This window comes from Lepisma saccharinum, chromosome 27 (genome assembly GCF_977018435.1).
Source record: "Lepisma saccharinum chromosome 27, izLepSacc3.1, whole genome shotgun sequence".
Taxonomy (NCBI): domain Eukaryota; kingdom Metazoa; phylum Arthropoda; class Insecta; order Zygentoma; family Lepismatidae; genus Lepisma; species Lepisma saccharinum.
In genome coordinates, this window is record NC_139255.1 from 47,328,718 (window position 1) to 47,346,091 (window position 17,374).

The window sequence follows — 17,374 nt, forward strand, 5'->3', positions numbered from 1 at the left end:
TACACATATTCACCGTATGAGGTAAGACACTGGTCCCACTTTGAAACAAGGTTATGAATTACTTGGTAGAAGAAGTCCTTGTGCTGGGAATGAAACCATTCCCTGACAGCTTCCTGCAGCTCAGGACTCGAGGCAAAGCGTCGTCCTCTGAGTTGTTTCTTCATAGGTCCGAAAATGTGATAATCACATGGACTCAAGTCAGGACTGTATGCAGGGTGGTCTAGCACTTCCCAATGGAATGATTGCAACATATCCTGTGTGTGTCTGGCTGTATGGGGACGAGTATTGTCCTGGAGTAAAATGATGCCTTTGCTGAGTTTTCCTCGACGCTTATTCTTGATTGATGTCCGTAGACGATGCAGTGTTTCACAGTACGTGTTTGCGTTAATTGTGTGTCCCTCCGGAAGGAACTCCACTAGCAGTGGCCCTTGGTCATCGAAAAATACTGTCATCATAAGTTTGCCGACTTTAGGTAGTGACTTGCTTTTCTTTGGTTTTGGTGATCCTGTATGCTTCCATTCCAAACTGTCCCTCCTTGATTTCTGGCTGGTAATACGGGCAGATGGATTCATCTCCAGCAATGATTTTGCTGATAAAATCCTCACCTTCATTCCTGTATCGCATCAAATGAGCCAATGACATTCCCATTCTGCACATTCTTTGTTCCTCTGACAAACACTTTGGCACCCATTGTGCGCACACTTTCCTGTAACCCAGTCTGTGCCTCACAATGTCATGCACACTACCCAATGACACGTTCGCTAATAGCTGCCAGGGATATTCGTCTGTCTTCTTGAATAAGGTTGTCAATAGTAGCCACTGTCCAATCAGTAATGCGATTTTTCAACTGTCCCGGCTGAGCATCGTCCTTCAATGTGTTTCGTCCACCACGAAAATGCCTACACCATTTTCTCACTGTTTTGTCCGATACACATTTTTCATACACAACTTTCAATCTCCTATGAATGTCCGCTGGATGTACTCCTTCAGCATGAAGAAACCGAATGACACCCCGCTGTTCTTCCTTGGACACGTCCCTTAATGGCAGCTCCATTGTTCAGCACAGCGTTCCACCTGGGGGGAAGAAAGTGAAGGTGATTAGATAACGGACACGTGCTACCTGGACACACTTGCGCATGCGCAGATGCCTCATTACTAAAACGTCACATATACCTGTGGGTATACAAAACACATTAAATTACTGTCTCGTATAAAACGCTTTTTGAGAAAAAATAAAATGGACCTTTTCATTTGAATGAACTAAGTATATCGAATTGTGTGCACATTTTCTATTATTTTCAAATGCATTTACTCCAGTAAATTCGAATGAAATTTCTCAAAATTCTTGTCTTTTTTTCCCCCAGCCGAACCCGGTTTCCTGATAAAGCTGGACTTCAGGGACAAATTCTACATTGAGCCAAGCGAAAACTGCCAGTACGACTACTTGGAGATCAGGAACGGAGCCCACGGATACTCGCAGGTACTCGGCAAGTACTGCGGGCAGCAGTTCCCGCCGATAACCTTCTCGTCAGATCGCTTCTTGTGGCTACGGTTCCACACGGACTCGAACCTGGAGTACTCAGGATTCAAGGCGGTTTATCAGTTCTTTCCACGCCCCACATCACGTGAGTTTATGCTTCTTTTAGTTGTTCTTATTTGTACAGTCACCGGCAATAATGTCACACTGGTATTGTGAAGTACTAGTTTCCCTGCAAGGTGTTATGTGTGTTGCATAACTCCACAGGCGCTAAGTTGATTATAAAAGCAAATGTTCACACAGAACCCAAAACGTGTCAATTGACACATATATTTTGATTTCAAAAACACGTTAACGTGAATAAACTGCAAATGATGCACCTTTTAGTGTGTCAAAATACACATAGGAATGTATTAAAGGGTATTTTTATGAGATGAAGTTCCGTGTGATGCACTAAAATGCATCAATTTGGAAGATCAGACAAGATCATTTCGAAGATAACAAAATTACACATTTAGCTGTGTCAATTGATGCATTCAGAAAACACCGAGTTAAAACATACCTGCACAAAGTTTTCGGAGGTCGCAATTCTATAACAGCGTCCAAGACCGAGACTAACCACCACTTTCTCTTGCGAATTGACACCGCAACCTTTGTCCTTGACAGATAACCAGTTCCAATAGCCTCTGCCAGGCTGCAGCACCCGGGAGCGCTGATAACTACAAATCCCATATTTAAACCTTCGCCCATATTTAGACCTTCTCCTCTAGTAGTAGCAGTAGCAGTAGTATCATCATCAGCAGCAGTGGTAGTAGTAGTAGTAGCAAGAGTAATAGTAGTAGTAGTAGTAGTAGTAGCAGCAGCAGCAGCAGTAGTAGTAGTAGCAGCAGCAGCAGCAGCAGTAGTTGTATCATCATCAGCAGCAGTGGTAGTGGTATTATCAGCAGCAGTGGTAGTAGTAGTATCATCATCATCAGCAGTGGTAGTAGTAGTAGTAGCAGCAGTAGTAGTAGTAGTATCATCATCAGCAGCAGTGGTAGTGGTAGTATCAGCAGCAGCAGCAGTGGTAGTAGTAGTAGCAGCAGCAGTAGTAGTATTATCATCATCAGCAGCAGTGGTAGTAGTAGTAGTAGCAGCAGCAGTAGTAGTATCATCATCAGCAGCAGTGGTAGTGGTATTATCAGCAGCAGTGGTAGTAGTAGTATCATCATCATCAGCAGTAGTAGTAGTAGTAGCAGCAGCAGCAGCAGCAGCAGCAGTAGTAGTAGTATCATCATCAGCAGCAGTGGTAGTGGTAGTATCAGCAGCAGCAGCAGTGGTAGTAGTAGTAGTAGTAGCAGCAGCAGTAGTAGTATTATCATCAGCAGCAGTGGTAGTAGTAGTAGTAGTAGCAGCAGCAGTAGTAGTATCATCATCAGCAGCAGTGGTAGTGGTAGTATCAGCAGCAGCAGCAGTGGTAGTAGTAGTAGTAGCAGCAGCAGCAGCAGTAGTAGTAGTAGTATCATCATCATCAGCAGCAGTGGTAGTAGTAGTAGTAGCAGCAGCAGCAGCAGTAGTAGTATCATCATCATCAGCAGTGGTAGTAGTAGTAGTAGTAGTATCATCATCAGCAGCAGTGGTAGTAGTAGTAGCAGCAGCAGCAGCAGTAGTAGTATCATCAGCAGCAGTAGTAGTAGTAGTAGTAGTAGTAGTAGTAGTAGTAGTAGTAGTAGTAGAAGCAGCAGTAGTAGTATCATCAGCAGCAGCAGTGGTAGTGGTATTATCAGCAGCAGTAGTAGCAGTAGTATCATCATCATCAGCAGTGGTAGTAGTAGTAGTAGTAGCAGCAGCAGTAGTAGTAGTATCATCATCAGCAGCAGTGGTAGTGGTAGTATCAGCAGCAGCAGCAGTGGTAGTAGTAGTAGTAGTAGCAGCAGCAGTAGTAGTATTATCATCAGCAGCAGCAGTGGTAGTAGTAGTAGTAGCAGCAGCAGTAGTAGTATCATCATCAGCAGCAGTGGTAGTGGTATTATCAGCAGCAGTGGTAGTAGTAGTATCATCATCAGCAGCAGTGGTAGTAGTAGTAGTAGTAGCAGCAGCAGAGCAGCAGTAGTAGTAGTATCATCATCAGCAGCAGTGGTAGTGGTAGTATCAGCAGCAGCAGCAGTGGTAGTAGTAGTAGTAGTAGCAGCAGCAGTAGTAGTATTATCATCATCAGCAGCAGTGGTAGTAGTAGTAGTAGCAGCAGCAGTAGTAGTATCATCATCAGCAGCAGTGGTAGTGGTAGTATCAGCAGCAGCAGCAGTGGTAGTAGTAGTAGTAGTAGCAGCAGCAGTAGTAGTATTATCATCATCATCAGCAGTGGTAGTAGTAGTAGTAGCAGCAGCAGTAGTAGTATCATCATCAGCAGCAGTGGTAGTGGTATTATCAGCAGCAGTGGTAGTAGTAGTATCATCATCATCAGCAGTGGTAGTAGTAGCAGCAGCAGCAGCAGCAGCAGTAGTAGTAGTAGTATCATCATCAGCAGCAGTGGTAGTGGTAGTATCAGCAGCAGCAGCAGTGGTAGTAGTAGTAGTAGTAGCAGCAGCAGTAGTAGTATTATCATCAGCAGCAGTGGTAGTAGTAGTAGTAGTAGCAGCAGCAGTAGTATTATCATCAGCAGCAGTGGTAGTAGTAGTAGTAGCAGCAGTAGTAGTAGTATCATCATCAGCAGCAGTGGTAGTGGTAGTATCAGCAGCAGCAGCAGTGGTAGTAGTAGTAGTAGTAGCAGCAGCAGCAGCAGTAGTAGTATCATCATCATCAGCAGTGGTAGTAGTAGTAGTAGTATCATCATCAGCAGCAGTGGTAGTAGTAGTAGCAGCAGCAGCAGCAGTAGTAGTATCATCAGCAGCAGCAGTAGTAGTAGTAGTAGTAGTAGTAGTAGTAGTAGTAGTAGTAGTAGTAGAAGCAGCAGTAGTAGTAGAAGCAGCAGTAGTAGTATCATCATCAGCAGCAGTGGTAGTGGTATTATCAGCAGCAGTAGTAGCAGTAGTATCATCATCATCAGCAGTGGTAGTAGTAGTAGTAGCAGCAGCAGTAGTAGTAGTATCATCATCAGCAGCAGTGGTAGTGGTAGTATCAGCAGCAGCAGCAGTGGTAGTAGTAGTAGTAGTAGCAGCAGCAGTAGTAGTATTATCATCATCAGCAGCAGTGGTAGTAGTAGTATTAGCAGCAGCAGTAGTAGTATCATCATCAGCAGCAGTGGTAGTGGTATTATCAGCAGCAGTGGTAGTAGTAGTATCATCATCAGCAGCAGTGGTAGTAGTAGTAGTAGTAGCAGCAGCAGCAGCAGCAGTAGTAGTAGTATCATCATCAGCAGCAGTGGTAGTGGTAGTATCAGCAGCAGCAGCAGTGGTAGTAGTAGTAGTAGTAGCAGCAGCAGTAGTAGTATTATCATCATCAGCAGCAGTGGTAGTAGTAGTAGTAGCAGCAGTAGTAGTAGTATCATCATCAGCAGCAGTGGTAGTGGTAGTATCAGCAGCAGCAGCAGTGGTAGTAGTAGTAGTAGTAGCAGCAGCAGTAGTAGTATTATCATCATCATCAGCAGTGGTAGTAGTAGTAGTAGCAGCAGCAGTAGTAGTATTATCATCAGCAGCAGTGGTAGTAGTAGTAGTAGTAGTAGCAGCAGCAGTAGTAGTATCATCATCAGCAGCAGTGGTAGTGGTATTATCAGCAGCAGTGGTAGTAGTAGTATCATCATCATCAGCAGTGGTAGTAGTAGTAGTAGCAGCAGCAGCAGCAGTAGTAGTAGTAGTATCATCATCAGCAGCAGTGGTAGTGGTAGTATCAGCAGCAGCAGCAGTGGTAGTAGTAGTAGTAGTAGCAGCAGCAGTAGTAGTATTATCATCAGCAGCAGTGGTAGTAGTAGTAGTAGTAGCAGCAGCAGTAGTAGTATCATCATCAGCAGCAGTGGTAGTGGTAGTATCAGCAGCAGCAGCAGTGGTAGTAGTAGTAGTAGCAGCAGCAGCAGCAGTAGTAGTAGTAGTATCATCATCAGCAGCAGTGGTAGTAGTAGTAGTAGCAGCAGCAGCAGCAGTAGTAGTATCATCATCATCAGCAGTGGTAGTAGTAGTAGTAGCATCACCATCAGCAGCAGTGGTAGTAGTAGTAGTAGCAGCAGCAGCAGTAGTAGTATCATCATCAGCAGCAGTGGTAGTAGCAGTGGTAGTAGTAGTAGTAGTAGTAGTAGTAGTAGTAGTAGTAGTAGTAGTAGTAGTAGAAGCAGCAGTAGTAGTATCATCATCAGCAGCAGTGGTAGTGGTATTATCAGCAGCAGTAGTAGTAGTAGTATCATCATCATCAGCAGTGGTAGTAGTAGTAGTAGCAGCAGCAGTAGTAGTAGTATCATCATCAGCAGCAGTGGTAGTGGTAGTATCAGCAGCAGCAGCAGTGGTAGTAGTAGTAGCAGCAGCAGTAGTAGTATTATCATCATCAGCAGCAGTGGTAGTAGTAGTAGCAGCAGCAGCAGTAGTAGTATCATCATCAGCAGCAGTGGTAGTAGTAGTAGTAGCAGCAGCAGCAGCAGCAGCAGTAGTAGTAGTATCATCATCAGCAGCAGTGGTAGTGGTAGTATCAGCAGCAGCAGCAGTGGTAGTAGTAGTAGTAGTAGCAGCAGCAGTAGTAGTATCATCATCAGCAGCAGTGGTAGTGGTAGTATCAGCAGCAGCAGCAGTGGAAGTAGTAGTAGTAGTAGCAGCAGCAGTAGTAGTATTATCATCATCAGCAGCAGTGGTAGTAGTAGTAGTAGCAGCAGCAGTAGTAGTATCATCATCAGCAGCAGTGGTAGTGGTATTATCAGCAGCAGTGGTAGTAGTAGTATCAACATCATCAGCAGTGGTAGTAGTAGTAGCAGCAGCAGCAGCAGTAGTAGTAGTATCATCATCAGCAGCAGTGGTAGTGGTAGTATCAGCAGCAGCAGCAGTGGTAGTAGTAGTAGTAGTAGCAGCAGCAGTAGTAGTATTATCATCAGCAGCAGTGGTAGTAGTAGTAGTAGCAGCAGCAGTAGTAGTATCATCATCAGCAGCAGTGGTAGTGGTAGTATCAGCAGCAGCAGCAGTGGTAGTAGTAGTAGCAGCAGCAGCAGCAGCAGTAGTAGTAGTAGTATCATCATCAGTGCAGTGGTAGTAGTAGTAGTAGCAGCAGCAGCAGCAGTAGTAGTATCATCATCATCAGCAGTGGTAGTAGTAGTAGTAGTATCATCATCAGCAGCAGTGGTAGTAGTAGTAGTAGCAGCAGCAGCAGTAGTAGTATCATCAGCAGCAGCAGTGGTGGTAGTAGTAGTAGTAGTAGTAGTAGTAGTAGTAGTAGTAGTAGTAGAAGCAGCAGTAGTAGTATCATCATCAGCAGCAGTGGTAGTGGTATTATCAGCAGCAGTAGTAGTAGTAGTATCATCATCATCAGCAGTGGTAGTAGTAGTAGTAGCAGCAGCAGTAGTAGTAGAATCATCATCAGCAGCAGTGGTAGTGGTAGTATCAGCAGCAGCAGCAGTGGTAGTAGTAGTAGTAGTAGCAGCAGCAGTAGTAGTATTATCATCATCATCAGCAGTGGTAGTAGTAGTAGCAGCAGCAGTAGTAGTATCATCATCAGCAGCAGTGGTAGTGGTATTATCAGCAGCAGTGGTAGTAGTAGTATCATCATCAGCAGCAGTGGTAGTAGTAGTAGTAGCAGCAGCAGCAGCAGCAGCAGCAGTAGTAGTAGTATCATCATCAGCAGCAGTGGTAGTGGTAGTATCAGCAGCAGCAGCAGTGGTAGTAGTAGTAGAAGTAGCAGCAGCAGTAGTAGTATTATCATCATCAGCAGCAGTGGTAGTAGTAGTAGCAGCAGCAGCAGTAGTAGTATCATCATCAGCAGCAGTGGTAGTGGTATTATCAGCAGCAGTGGTAGTAGTAGTATCATCATCATCAGCAGTGGTAGTAGTAGCAGCAGCAGCAGCAGCAGCAGCAGCAGTAGTAGTAGTAGTATCATCATCAGCAGCAGTGGTAGTGGTAGTATCAGCAGCAGCAGCAGTGGTAGTAGTAGTAGTAGTAGTAGTAGTAGTAGCAGCAGTAGTAGTATTATCATCAGCAGCAGTGGTAGTAGTAGTAGTAGCAGCAGCAGCAGTAGTAGTATCATCATCAGCAGCAGTGGTAGTGGTAGTATCAGCAGCAGCAGCAGTGGTAGTAGTAGTAGTAGCAGCAGCAGCAGCAGTAGTAGTAGTAGTATCATCATCATCATTAGCAGTGGTAGTAGTAGTAGTAGCAGCAGCAGCAGCAGCAGTAGTAGTATCATCATCATCAGCAGTGGTAGTAGTAGTAGTAGTATCATCATCAGCAGCAGTGGTAGTAGTAGTAGCAGCAGCAGCAGCAGTAATAGTATCATCAGCAGCAGCAGTGGTGGTGGTAGTAGTAGTAGTAGTAGTAGTAGTAGTAGTAGTAGTAGTAGTAGTAGAAGCAGCAGTAGTAGTATCATCATCAGCAGCAGTGGTAGTGGTATTATCAGCAGCAGTAGTAGTAGTAGTATCATCATCATCAGCAGTGGTAGTAGTAGTAGTAGCAGCAGCAGTAGTAGTAGTATCATCATCAGCAGCAGTGGTAGTGGTAGTATCAGCAGCAGCAGCAGTGGTAGTAGTAGTAGTAGTAGCAGCAGCAGTAGTAGTATTATCATCATCAGCAGCAGTGGTAGTAGTAGTAGTAACAGCAGCAGTAGTAGTATCATCATCAGCAGCAGTGGTAGTGGTAGTATCAGCAGCAGCAGCAGTGGTAGTAGTAGTAGTAGCAGCAGCAGCAGCAGTAGTAGTAGTAGTATCATCATCAGCAGCAGCAGTGGTAGTAGTAGTAGTAGCAGCAGCAGTAGTAGTATCATCTTCATCAGCAGTGGTAGTAGTAGTAGTAGTATCATCATCAGCAGCAGTGGTAGTAGTAGTAGCAGCAGCAGCAGCAGTAGTAGTATCATCAGCAGCAGTGGTAGTGTTAGTATCAGCAGCAGCAGCAGTGGTAGTAGTATCATCATCAGCAGCAGTGGTAGTAGTAGTAGTAGTAGCAGCAGCAGCAGCAGCAGCAGCAGCAACAGTAGTAGTATCATCATCAGCAGCAGTGGTGGTGGTAGTATCAGCAGCAGCAGCAGTGGTAGTTGTAGTAGTAGCAGCAGCAGGAGCAGCAGTAGTAGTAGTAGTAGTATCATCATCATCATCAGCAGTGGTGGTAGTAGCAGGAGCAGCAGCAGTAGTAGTAACAGTAGTAGGAGCAGCAGCAGTAGTAGTAGTAGTAGCAGCAGAAGTAGTAGTAATCACGGTTACTACGTATCTGAAAAACCTGAAAATGCCAGGAAATTTGGCAGATCATCTGGAATTTACGTGCATTTTGGAGTCTGCAAGACAAGTTTATTTATTTATTTATTTCCTTCATCAGAGAAATTTTCTCCTTTTACAGAAGGTAGCCAATAAAAATACAAATACAAAAACAAGAGAAACACATAATATAATACAGTGAGACATAAGACAGGTAGAACACATACACAAATATAATGTAATATAAATTACTAGACTATACTATAGAATCATATAACACCCAATTAGCAATTTAGAATCGTTTCACCCAAAACAATACAGAACAAGACAAAAAAAAAACAAGAAAAAACAAAAAAACGTCATTTTTATTCATATGCAATGATATATTGCTAAGTATAACACTAAATCTTATAATTTATGTTGTAAACACTTGTCTTAATATTTTTTTGTACTCATTGATTGAAATACTAAAATCAAGATTAGATTGCAATATAGATATTTTGTTGTACGCAAAGGACATTCTAAATAATGGTGAATTCTTGAATTTTTCTGTTTTAGGAATATCATAAGACATCAATTGCCGCAGCCTTAGACCACATTTCTTTGCATTGAAACATATCTTTTGGAGAATAGTAGGGTTATCTATGATACCAGTCTTTGTTTTGTACAGAAATATTTGTCGTGTTATTTCCATTCTATTAATAAGACTTTCATAATTAAACTCATTAAGTAGGTCATTGTATGATAAGTTATTATAGTATGATGGTACATTATACTTTTTGTAATACAAATATCTTAAAAATCGTTTTTGAATTCTTTCAATTACCAACTCCTGGGATTTATAATATGTAAACCAAACATTAGAACCATATTCAAGCTTACATCTAACTAATGCATTATACAAGAGAGAAATACTGTCTACATTAGTTAGATTCCTCGTATTTCTTATAAGAAAACCTAATGATCTAAATGCATTGTTTACCATGTATGATACATGTTTGTTAAACATCATATTACGATCCATAATAATGCCTAGGTCCTTAATAAAATTTATTCTTTCAAGCTCTTCTCCACACATAAAATAGGAGATTTTAGAGGTATTTATTTTACTTGATAACTCCATAAAAGAACACTTCTTGATATTAAATTAAGGTCATTGTTTATACTCCTCTCATACACCATACCTAAATCTCTTTGAAGTTTCCTAATGTCTCCATCATTATTAATTTGTTCATAAATCTTTATGTCATCAGCATACATGAGACATTTAGAATATTCAATTTGTAATGGTAGGTCATTTATAAACAATACAAAAAGTAGTGGACCAAGATTCGATCCTTGTGGTACACCTGACTTCACAATATATTCAAACGACTTCGATTGTCTATAGGTTACATATTGTTTTCGACCATTAAGATATGAGGCCATGAGAGGAAGAAAATCACTAGTCAACCCGAAACTTGAAAGTTTGCGTAATAAAATATTGTGATTAATTGAATCAAAAGCCTTAGCAAAATCAAGATAGATCGTATGTATAGGTAATCGATTTCGATTGCAAAATGAACAAGTGATCCAGATTCGGTTCTTGTGATTCCACTCCCCAAAACGATTCAGTTCAGAAACTTACGATTCTCAGTCTGGTACAAAATTTTGGTTCCTTCAAATTTCGGTTCTGCATCCGTTCTATCTGCGATCTAGGTTCTTGGATTCGTCTCGTTCCTAACCTCTTTACATTTAAATATGCACAGCATCTGGAGAAATTTTTGTTGTGTAGGAAATGCGCTATAAAGTGAAAAAGGTTTGTATTGCTTATGTAGATAGTGTCTCATATGAAGCTTTTAGTTGGCGGAGATGCATTACAGCCGATAAATTTGTATCAGTTGTGACATCATGATGTTGTTCGTCGAATATGCACGTGTTTTGTGCGTGTAGGACAAAATTTGCTTTTGAAAAACTGGAGCGGAGTGTAAGGAATTAAACGTACGCTGGTCGTAAAGCAGTGCTAAATATTTTGCTTATATATTTTTTGCTTATTATTTAATTGAAAACACAATGTTCAACAAAACATGTCTGGAAAAAAATATTTTTTTGTACTAGAATACCTGGAAATGTCAGGGAATTTCATAATCAAAAAGACGTAGGAACTCTGATAATAATAATAATAAGTATTATTATTATTATATACCAACCGTTAAGAGTTTCTGTCTGTCTATGTTTTCACGGTGGTCATATGTAGGTAGTCCCTGAATACAGGATGTGTTTAGCGAATATCTGATCTAATGCCTGGTATGTTTATTTATCTGTGTTCAAAACTCCATTTTGTCTAGTAATCTGTGGTGGAGGTACACGTGATGAGATGATGTGTATCACAGTTCAAAACGGAAAACAAATGGAAATGAAATGAGAGAAGAAAATATAACCCTGATTCTGCCTGCCTGCCTCATTGACTCACTTGTTATCTACATACCTTGGTCCGGGGGAAATTACTTTAAATCTCGATGTTGTGAAAAGTTACAGGCTAGTTTCTTAAAGCCACGTGTGGTACTTGATTTTGTTCAGAGTTACCTAAACAACAGGGAAAAAGACACGTGCGGGTCTCTTGTTTTTCACCTCTTGAGCTTTCTGACAGCAGCACCGAGCGACTTAAACCCTAAGATTGATCTACTGCAGCTGACCTCTCCTGTAGCATCCCCACCACGCCTCGCCGTACGTTTTGTCTATTTTTTTGCCTTTCCAATCTTCATCTTGGTAGCTTCTTCTTTACTGTTGCCTTCTGAACTTCTCTTCTGTTGAGGCCTCTCCTCTTTTTTTTCTAACCGATTTGTTCTTTTCCCATCTCAGAATTTCTCCATTTGGTACTTTGTCTGCTTGTGTTATTCCCAGAATTCGTCAGCTACTAGCAACTGTTTTCTTTTCTACACCAACGAGCCACTGATGGAATTGGCTACCTTCGCAAGTTGCAGTAGGGCTTCGAAATTGAAGACCTCAAAATAGCCAAAAATGGACATATAAAAATACCTAAAAATACCAAAAAAAGGACATATAAATGTGATCCAATTTAATTAATAACTTCAGTTTTAATTACATATTTAATGAATAAAGAAAATACATAGTTCTGGTGGTATGGTACATACAGTGCGAGAAACTGAAAGCTTCAAAACAAGAGAACGTTGTCACTTACAGCGCGACCTTCCAGACAAGTTACGGTTAAAGGACCTTGTACCGTACCTGCTTCAGTCGTCCAAATATATATATATATATATATATATATTTAGTACAGAAAGGATGTTTAAGAGGTCATGAACTGATGATGATTTGAATTGAGAATGGGAAGTAAAAACCTAGTCGAAAGAAGGTGAAGTTGCAAAAAGAAAAAGCCGTTAATACCTAAAAAAGGCTAAAAAAGGACCAATAAGCCAAAAAACGCCCAAAAAGGCAAAAAAGGACAAATAAAACCCACCTTTTTCTGGCCTACAATGACCCAAAATTAACATATATTATGTTGGGCCTCGTCTTCGGACACTAGGAAAAAAAAAATTTTCCTCAACTTCCGAGACCTACTTATCATTAACATATCCTGTCTAATATCCTTCCATTTTATCCAGCCTCAATGCTTATCCTCTCAAATAACACCAGCAGGAGAAATAAATGACGTCACCTACCACTAACATGAAATATATATATGGTTTGGTCATTCTGACGTATAAGGCAGAAAAGCCAGTACAAGCAATCGGCACGGCAAACCAAATGGAAAGTAATGCATAACATGTTGGTTCGGTTCTGTTCGGCACACTTCGGTTCTGTTCGGCACACTTCGGCTCTGCTCGTCACACTTCGGTTCTGCTCGGCACACTTCGGTTCTGCTCGGCACTTAAGCGGAACAATCCGAATGCCTCCCCGAGAATTAAAACCAATTCTGAACATTCGTCTCGATCCACCTAGACCACTATGGTGCATCTCTATTCATTACTGAACACACTCTTGTGCTGTTGTATGGGGAAGAGAGCAGGAGAAATGAAGCGGGACTTTCCCTTTATACCGTGCGTCCATTTCGATCTGCAGCCGAGAGATCGGGAGAAACGTGGCGGGCGGCGCTGACGGAGGTGCCGACATTTGCGGCCTGTAATGCCCGCATATTGTTATGGACATATGCAGACATTTATATAAATATTGCAAAACTAGCACTAACCTGTGTTATAAGAGTTGTTCAAAGTGATGTCCACCTACACGCCTGGGAATTTCTGTACAAATTGCCTACACACGTCTCGACACGAGTCTGTTTTCACGTAAGTGTCATACATAAAAATTCTTTGTTCTAACGTGAACCTTGCGGCTGGCATTACAATCGTCTGACTGACACAACACACATACACACTGCAATAACACAAACAAGTAACGGCAAGTAACCAAGAATAACACTCTTACGCACAGTACGAAATTAACACGCTCTTGGTTTACATCTGCCTGCCACTATATTCACAGCTCTGTAGTCGCGAAGGAACAAAAAACTTGAGCTAGGAGATTTCGGATTGCAAGGAAGCTCACGAACACCATTAGCTTTTAACGGTTCGTCTGCAGCGTAATCTTGATACAGTGTTGCACATTCGAAACCTCCAAACGATCCCCATCGACACAAAACTCTTTCAAGGATATAAACTTAAGCAGGACGTTACTGGTCAAAACTATGATTAAAATGTTTTACAGAGTATTATCTGTGGCTCTTAATATAATTTCTAAAGCATATTTATTTGTGTATATAAGGGTGGAACTTGGAAGAATTACAGAAGAACTTTTGCGTGTTATAACACAGGTTAGTGCTCGTTTTGCAAGATGTCCAGAAAAATAAGCGGGCATTACAGGTCTCAAATGTCGGCATCTCCGTCAGCGCCGCCCGCCACGTTTCTCCCGATCTCTCGGCTGCAGATCGAAATGGACGCACTGTATAAGTACCCATTCCTCTGTGACGTCTCCGATCTAGGTTCTTCACAAATGTATCATGCACCCTGCTACCTTCCTAGCTACGTAATCACTGATTACTAATCAGTTACATACCTGATGCTCTCTGCTGCTCCTAAAAAGGTAAGTATACACTAAAACATTTCTTAAAACATTGTCATCATCTCCCAACATGAATAAATAACAGTTGGGAAGGTTTTTCTGAGGAAAGTAAATTTGATTTGACTGATATGGTTTATTTCACTTCGCTTTTCCGCCACTTTTGGCTAATCGCGAAGACAAAGATGAGTGATGATATGATGAAATTGATGAAGAGACCATGCCCAGGCCGGGATTCGAACCGTGTGTGTGTGAATTTTATTTTTATCACGAGATTTTCACAATGCACTTTGACGGAGTGGCCATAATCGCATCTGGTTTACCACTGGCGCTATCTCTGATTGTGTGACATTATTACCAATAACGGTACCCTTGCCCGTCTGTACCCCTTGAGAAATTGAAATATTTTGCATAGTTTATGTAAATTATGTTGTTTATGAACGTTTTCAGTTGTTTCTAGCTCGCTGAGATGTGTTATTGTGAAATAAAGTATGTCTGTTACTTTAGCATGAAGAAGAACAGCCGTAAAGCTTCCTGCAAAGTGAATATAGCACCCATCACGACATTCCACAACAACAGCAGACGGGACGCTGCCTACCGTTTCAGAAATGTATTATAAAATAAAGTAAATCAGACACGTAGGACTGAAAACTTATGAAACCAAACTAGAAGTGAAATTACACTGGGGAACAGTGAAATTGCGGCACAGTGTTTGAGAGCTAATTTAGAGCGATTTCATGCTGCTGAATAATGATATAATAATATATTTCCTGAATTGGCTCTAATTTATGAAATAAATGCAACTAAACCAAAATGGCGGAAACATAAGACATACATATAAATGAACTTCCAACAACAATTTAATATTTCTTTTTATTATAAAAATAATATAATATAGGCCTATGATCGTAATAATTAATGAAGTAACAAACTATGTGATCATTTTCCTGCTGTATTGCACTAGCACTTTCATCTGATATCTCAACGTCAAAAGGTACATACTGGTAAAGGTAAATTTTCACTGTGCAGTATTGGCGGCTTTGCTGACTTTACATTAGGGTACACCCAATTACGGTTTTTGAATCTATTCATGCCCTTAACATTCACAGCACAAAAATAGCAATCATTAACATGATTTTTTGGTTCACTCCATGTCATGGGCACTCCAAATTTGAGTCCCTTTCTTCCGCCTTGGCCCCAATAACGAAGTGATTCCAAACAAGTTTTGCAAACTATCTGTGGGACCCATTTTTTATTCTGTTGTCCCAGAATTTTGGCAAAATAAGCCTGATACAAATATTGAAACACTTACTACGTGAGGAACTCATATTTTCAATGTCTTCACATTAAACGCATTTCGCTTAGTTATACTACAAAATTCAACATTAAGAGATATACTGCCTGGCAACGCTTCATAAGTTGCCTAGCAACAATTTACAAATAAATAAATAAGTTTCTTAATGGGAATTTCAGCCCATTATCAAATTTTGATATTACCGAGAAAAGCGTGGAGTAATTTTACCTCCTACATTTTCCATGGTGTGTTTATTTTCATAACTGGAGTCAATTCAATTGAACCAATCATACAATTGGCAATCACAGCTGTTTTGTGTGCTGAAACTGTTATTAAACTTTATGCCACAAAATAAAATATTTTTTTCTGTTCCCCAGTGTTATCGTTAGAAGTGTTATATTTATTGGTGTTTATACTAATACATAGATAGGTTAGGTCTGGGCTGATAGCAATTTTCGACGATTTTTTCAAGTTGGGAGTGCTAAGTTTGGTGAAGTGATATTTTGCATGGCATGTGTTCTTTAGCTATATGAGTGTGCATGTAACAGATTTTTACTAATAAAAAGCTGGGAAAGTTCTCCGAGATGGAAGGTTTTACATACTCAGGCCATACTTTGGGATCAAATATCTCAGTTTGGTTCTGTTAACCTTAGCGTGTAGCAGAACAGCGCGGGGGTTCGTGCAAGTGAATATAGCACCCAACACGAAATTCCATAACAGCAGCAAACGGGATTTCGTCTACCGTTTCATAAATTTCTCGAGGGGGTACAGTGGATCAACAGCCCCCAAATGACATCCTTACTAGGTTAAACATTATTGAATCAAATGTATAGTATGTGACAATAAATTTATATTAAATATATACTGATATTCCTATTTGTCTTCTTATTTTGTAGAAATTCCAGACCCTCCCTCAGAGATGTGTGTTAAGAATATAAACGGGATAGAAGGAATAATATCAAATAAAGACATAGAACAAGAACGGATCGAGTATAGCAGAAAGCATCCCTTCCCCTTGGACTGTATGTGGGTTATCAAGCTGGAGTCAGATTACAAGGTGAGTTGGTATAACTTCTTTTCCTGTTCGAAACACGAGAACCATGTTATAATTACTGTTCACAAATTATACTGATATGAGGCCGTTTTGCTTCAAGGAAAATATCCATATATACTTATTTTCAGATATGATGGGATAGGTAGGGAAATAACTTTAATATACATTTTGGAGAAGGTGCATTTGAACTGGTAATAACAAAACATTTACAGAAATTTGTCAATTTTGTTTGGCTGGGGAGCAAAATTTTCATAACGTGTGCAAATTTATGCGGGGATTTAGCCCCCATGATCATCTTTATGACTACGCCTCTCATGATGTTATTGAAAAGCACTAAACTGTATTTATACAAAATATGTTACCATTCTAATAGCACATATCGGAGCGTAATTAGGTTTTTCCTGTGCAAAGATTTTTTTTTTTTTTGCAGCCAAACTGATCAGTGTTCAGGGTTTTGCATATCTCACAAATTGTAGAAACTGCTATGTTGTACAATAAACTTTAATTACAGTGAACATTACAGTGTATAATGAAATATTTCCTGTTTAGTCAAACAAGAAATATGCATGTCGATAGAGATCAACAATTATGACACGACCCTCGTATATAATTTTTTGTTTACACACCTAAGCTTTATTGGATCTTTATAATCATGTCTTAATTTGGATTTAATTCGTGAGTATTTATTTAAAACGTTTCTGTATATGGTCAAACGCGTTGCGTGCATGTAAGTATTGATAAGATATCTTAAAATGGATTTCACCATTCAATTTGGCAGAAAATTTCACATGACATTGATATGCCACATTCTCCTTTTCCTATTTTAAAAGAATATGTTGAATCGAAAATGGCGGATACAAAATGGCGTCAAGTATGCAGTATTTGGTCTCCTGGATACTGCATGTGGTTCCATTCATGTACAGTGACATCTGTAGAAATAATATTGTTGGTTCCACACTTTTGAATAACCCTGTATTTTCCATTCGCCTTAGTATCTTTTAAAATATTATTTTAAAAGCTTTATACGCTGAGCATTTAATCGTTCCATGAAGATAGGACTCAACTTATTCTCGAACCTGGAATAGTGGAAGTGGTGTTGTCAACACCACATCGCGCCCGCCTTTACTCTAGGAATTAAAAGTTGGGCGAGCACCAGATCCGATGACGTGAAGTACTAATTCTGAATAAAAGATGGCACCACCGTCAATCCTG

At 40.5% G+C, this 17,374-nt stretch overlaps 1 protein-coding gene across 1 annotated transcript in view; it reads left to right on the plus strand.

Moving 5' to 3' along the window:
* Neto (Neuropilin and tolloid-like) overlaps positions 1 to 17,374 on the plus strand; it is a 621,542-nt gene that overhangs the window by 540,760 nt on the left and 63,408 nt on the right. Inside the window, exons 4-5 of the mRNA XM_083113526.1 lie at positions 1,365 to 1,625; positions 16,005 to 16,165. Coding sequence (XP_082969652.1) covers positions 1,365 to 1,625; positions 16,005 to 16,165 — 422 coding nt within the window. The remainder of the gene's footprint in view (positions 1 to 1,364; positions 1,626 to 16,004; positions 16,166 to 17,374) is intronic.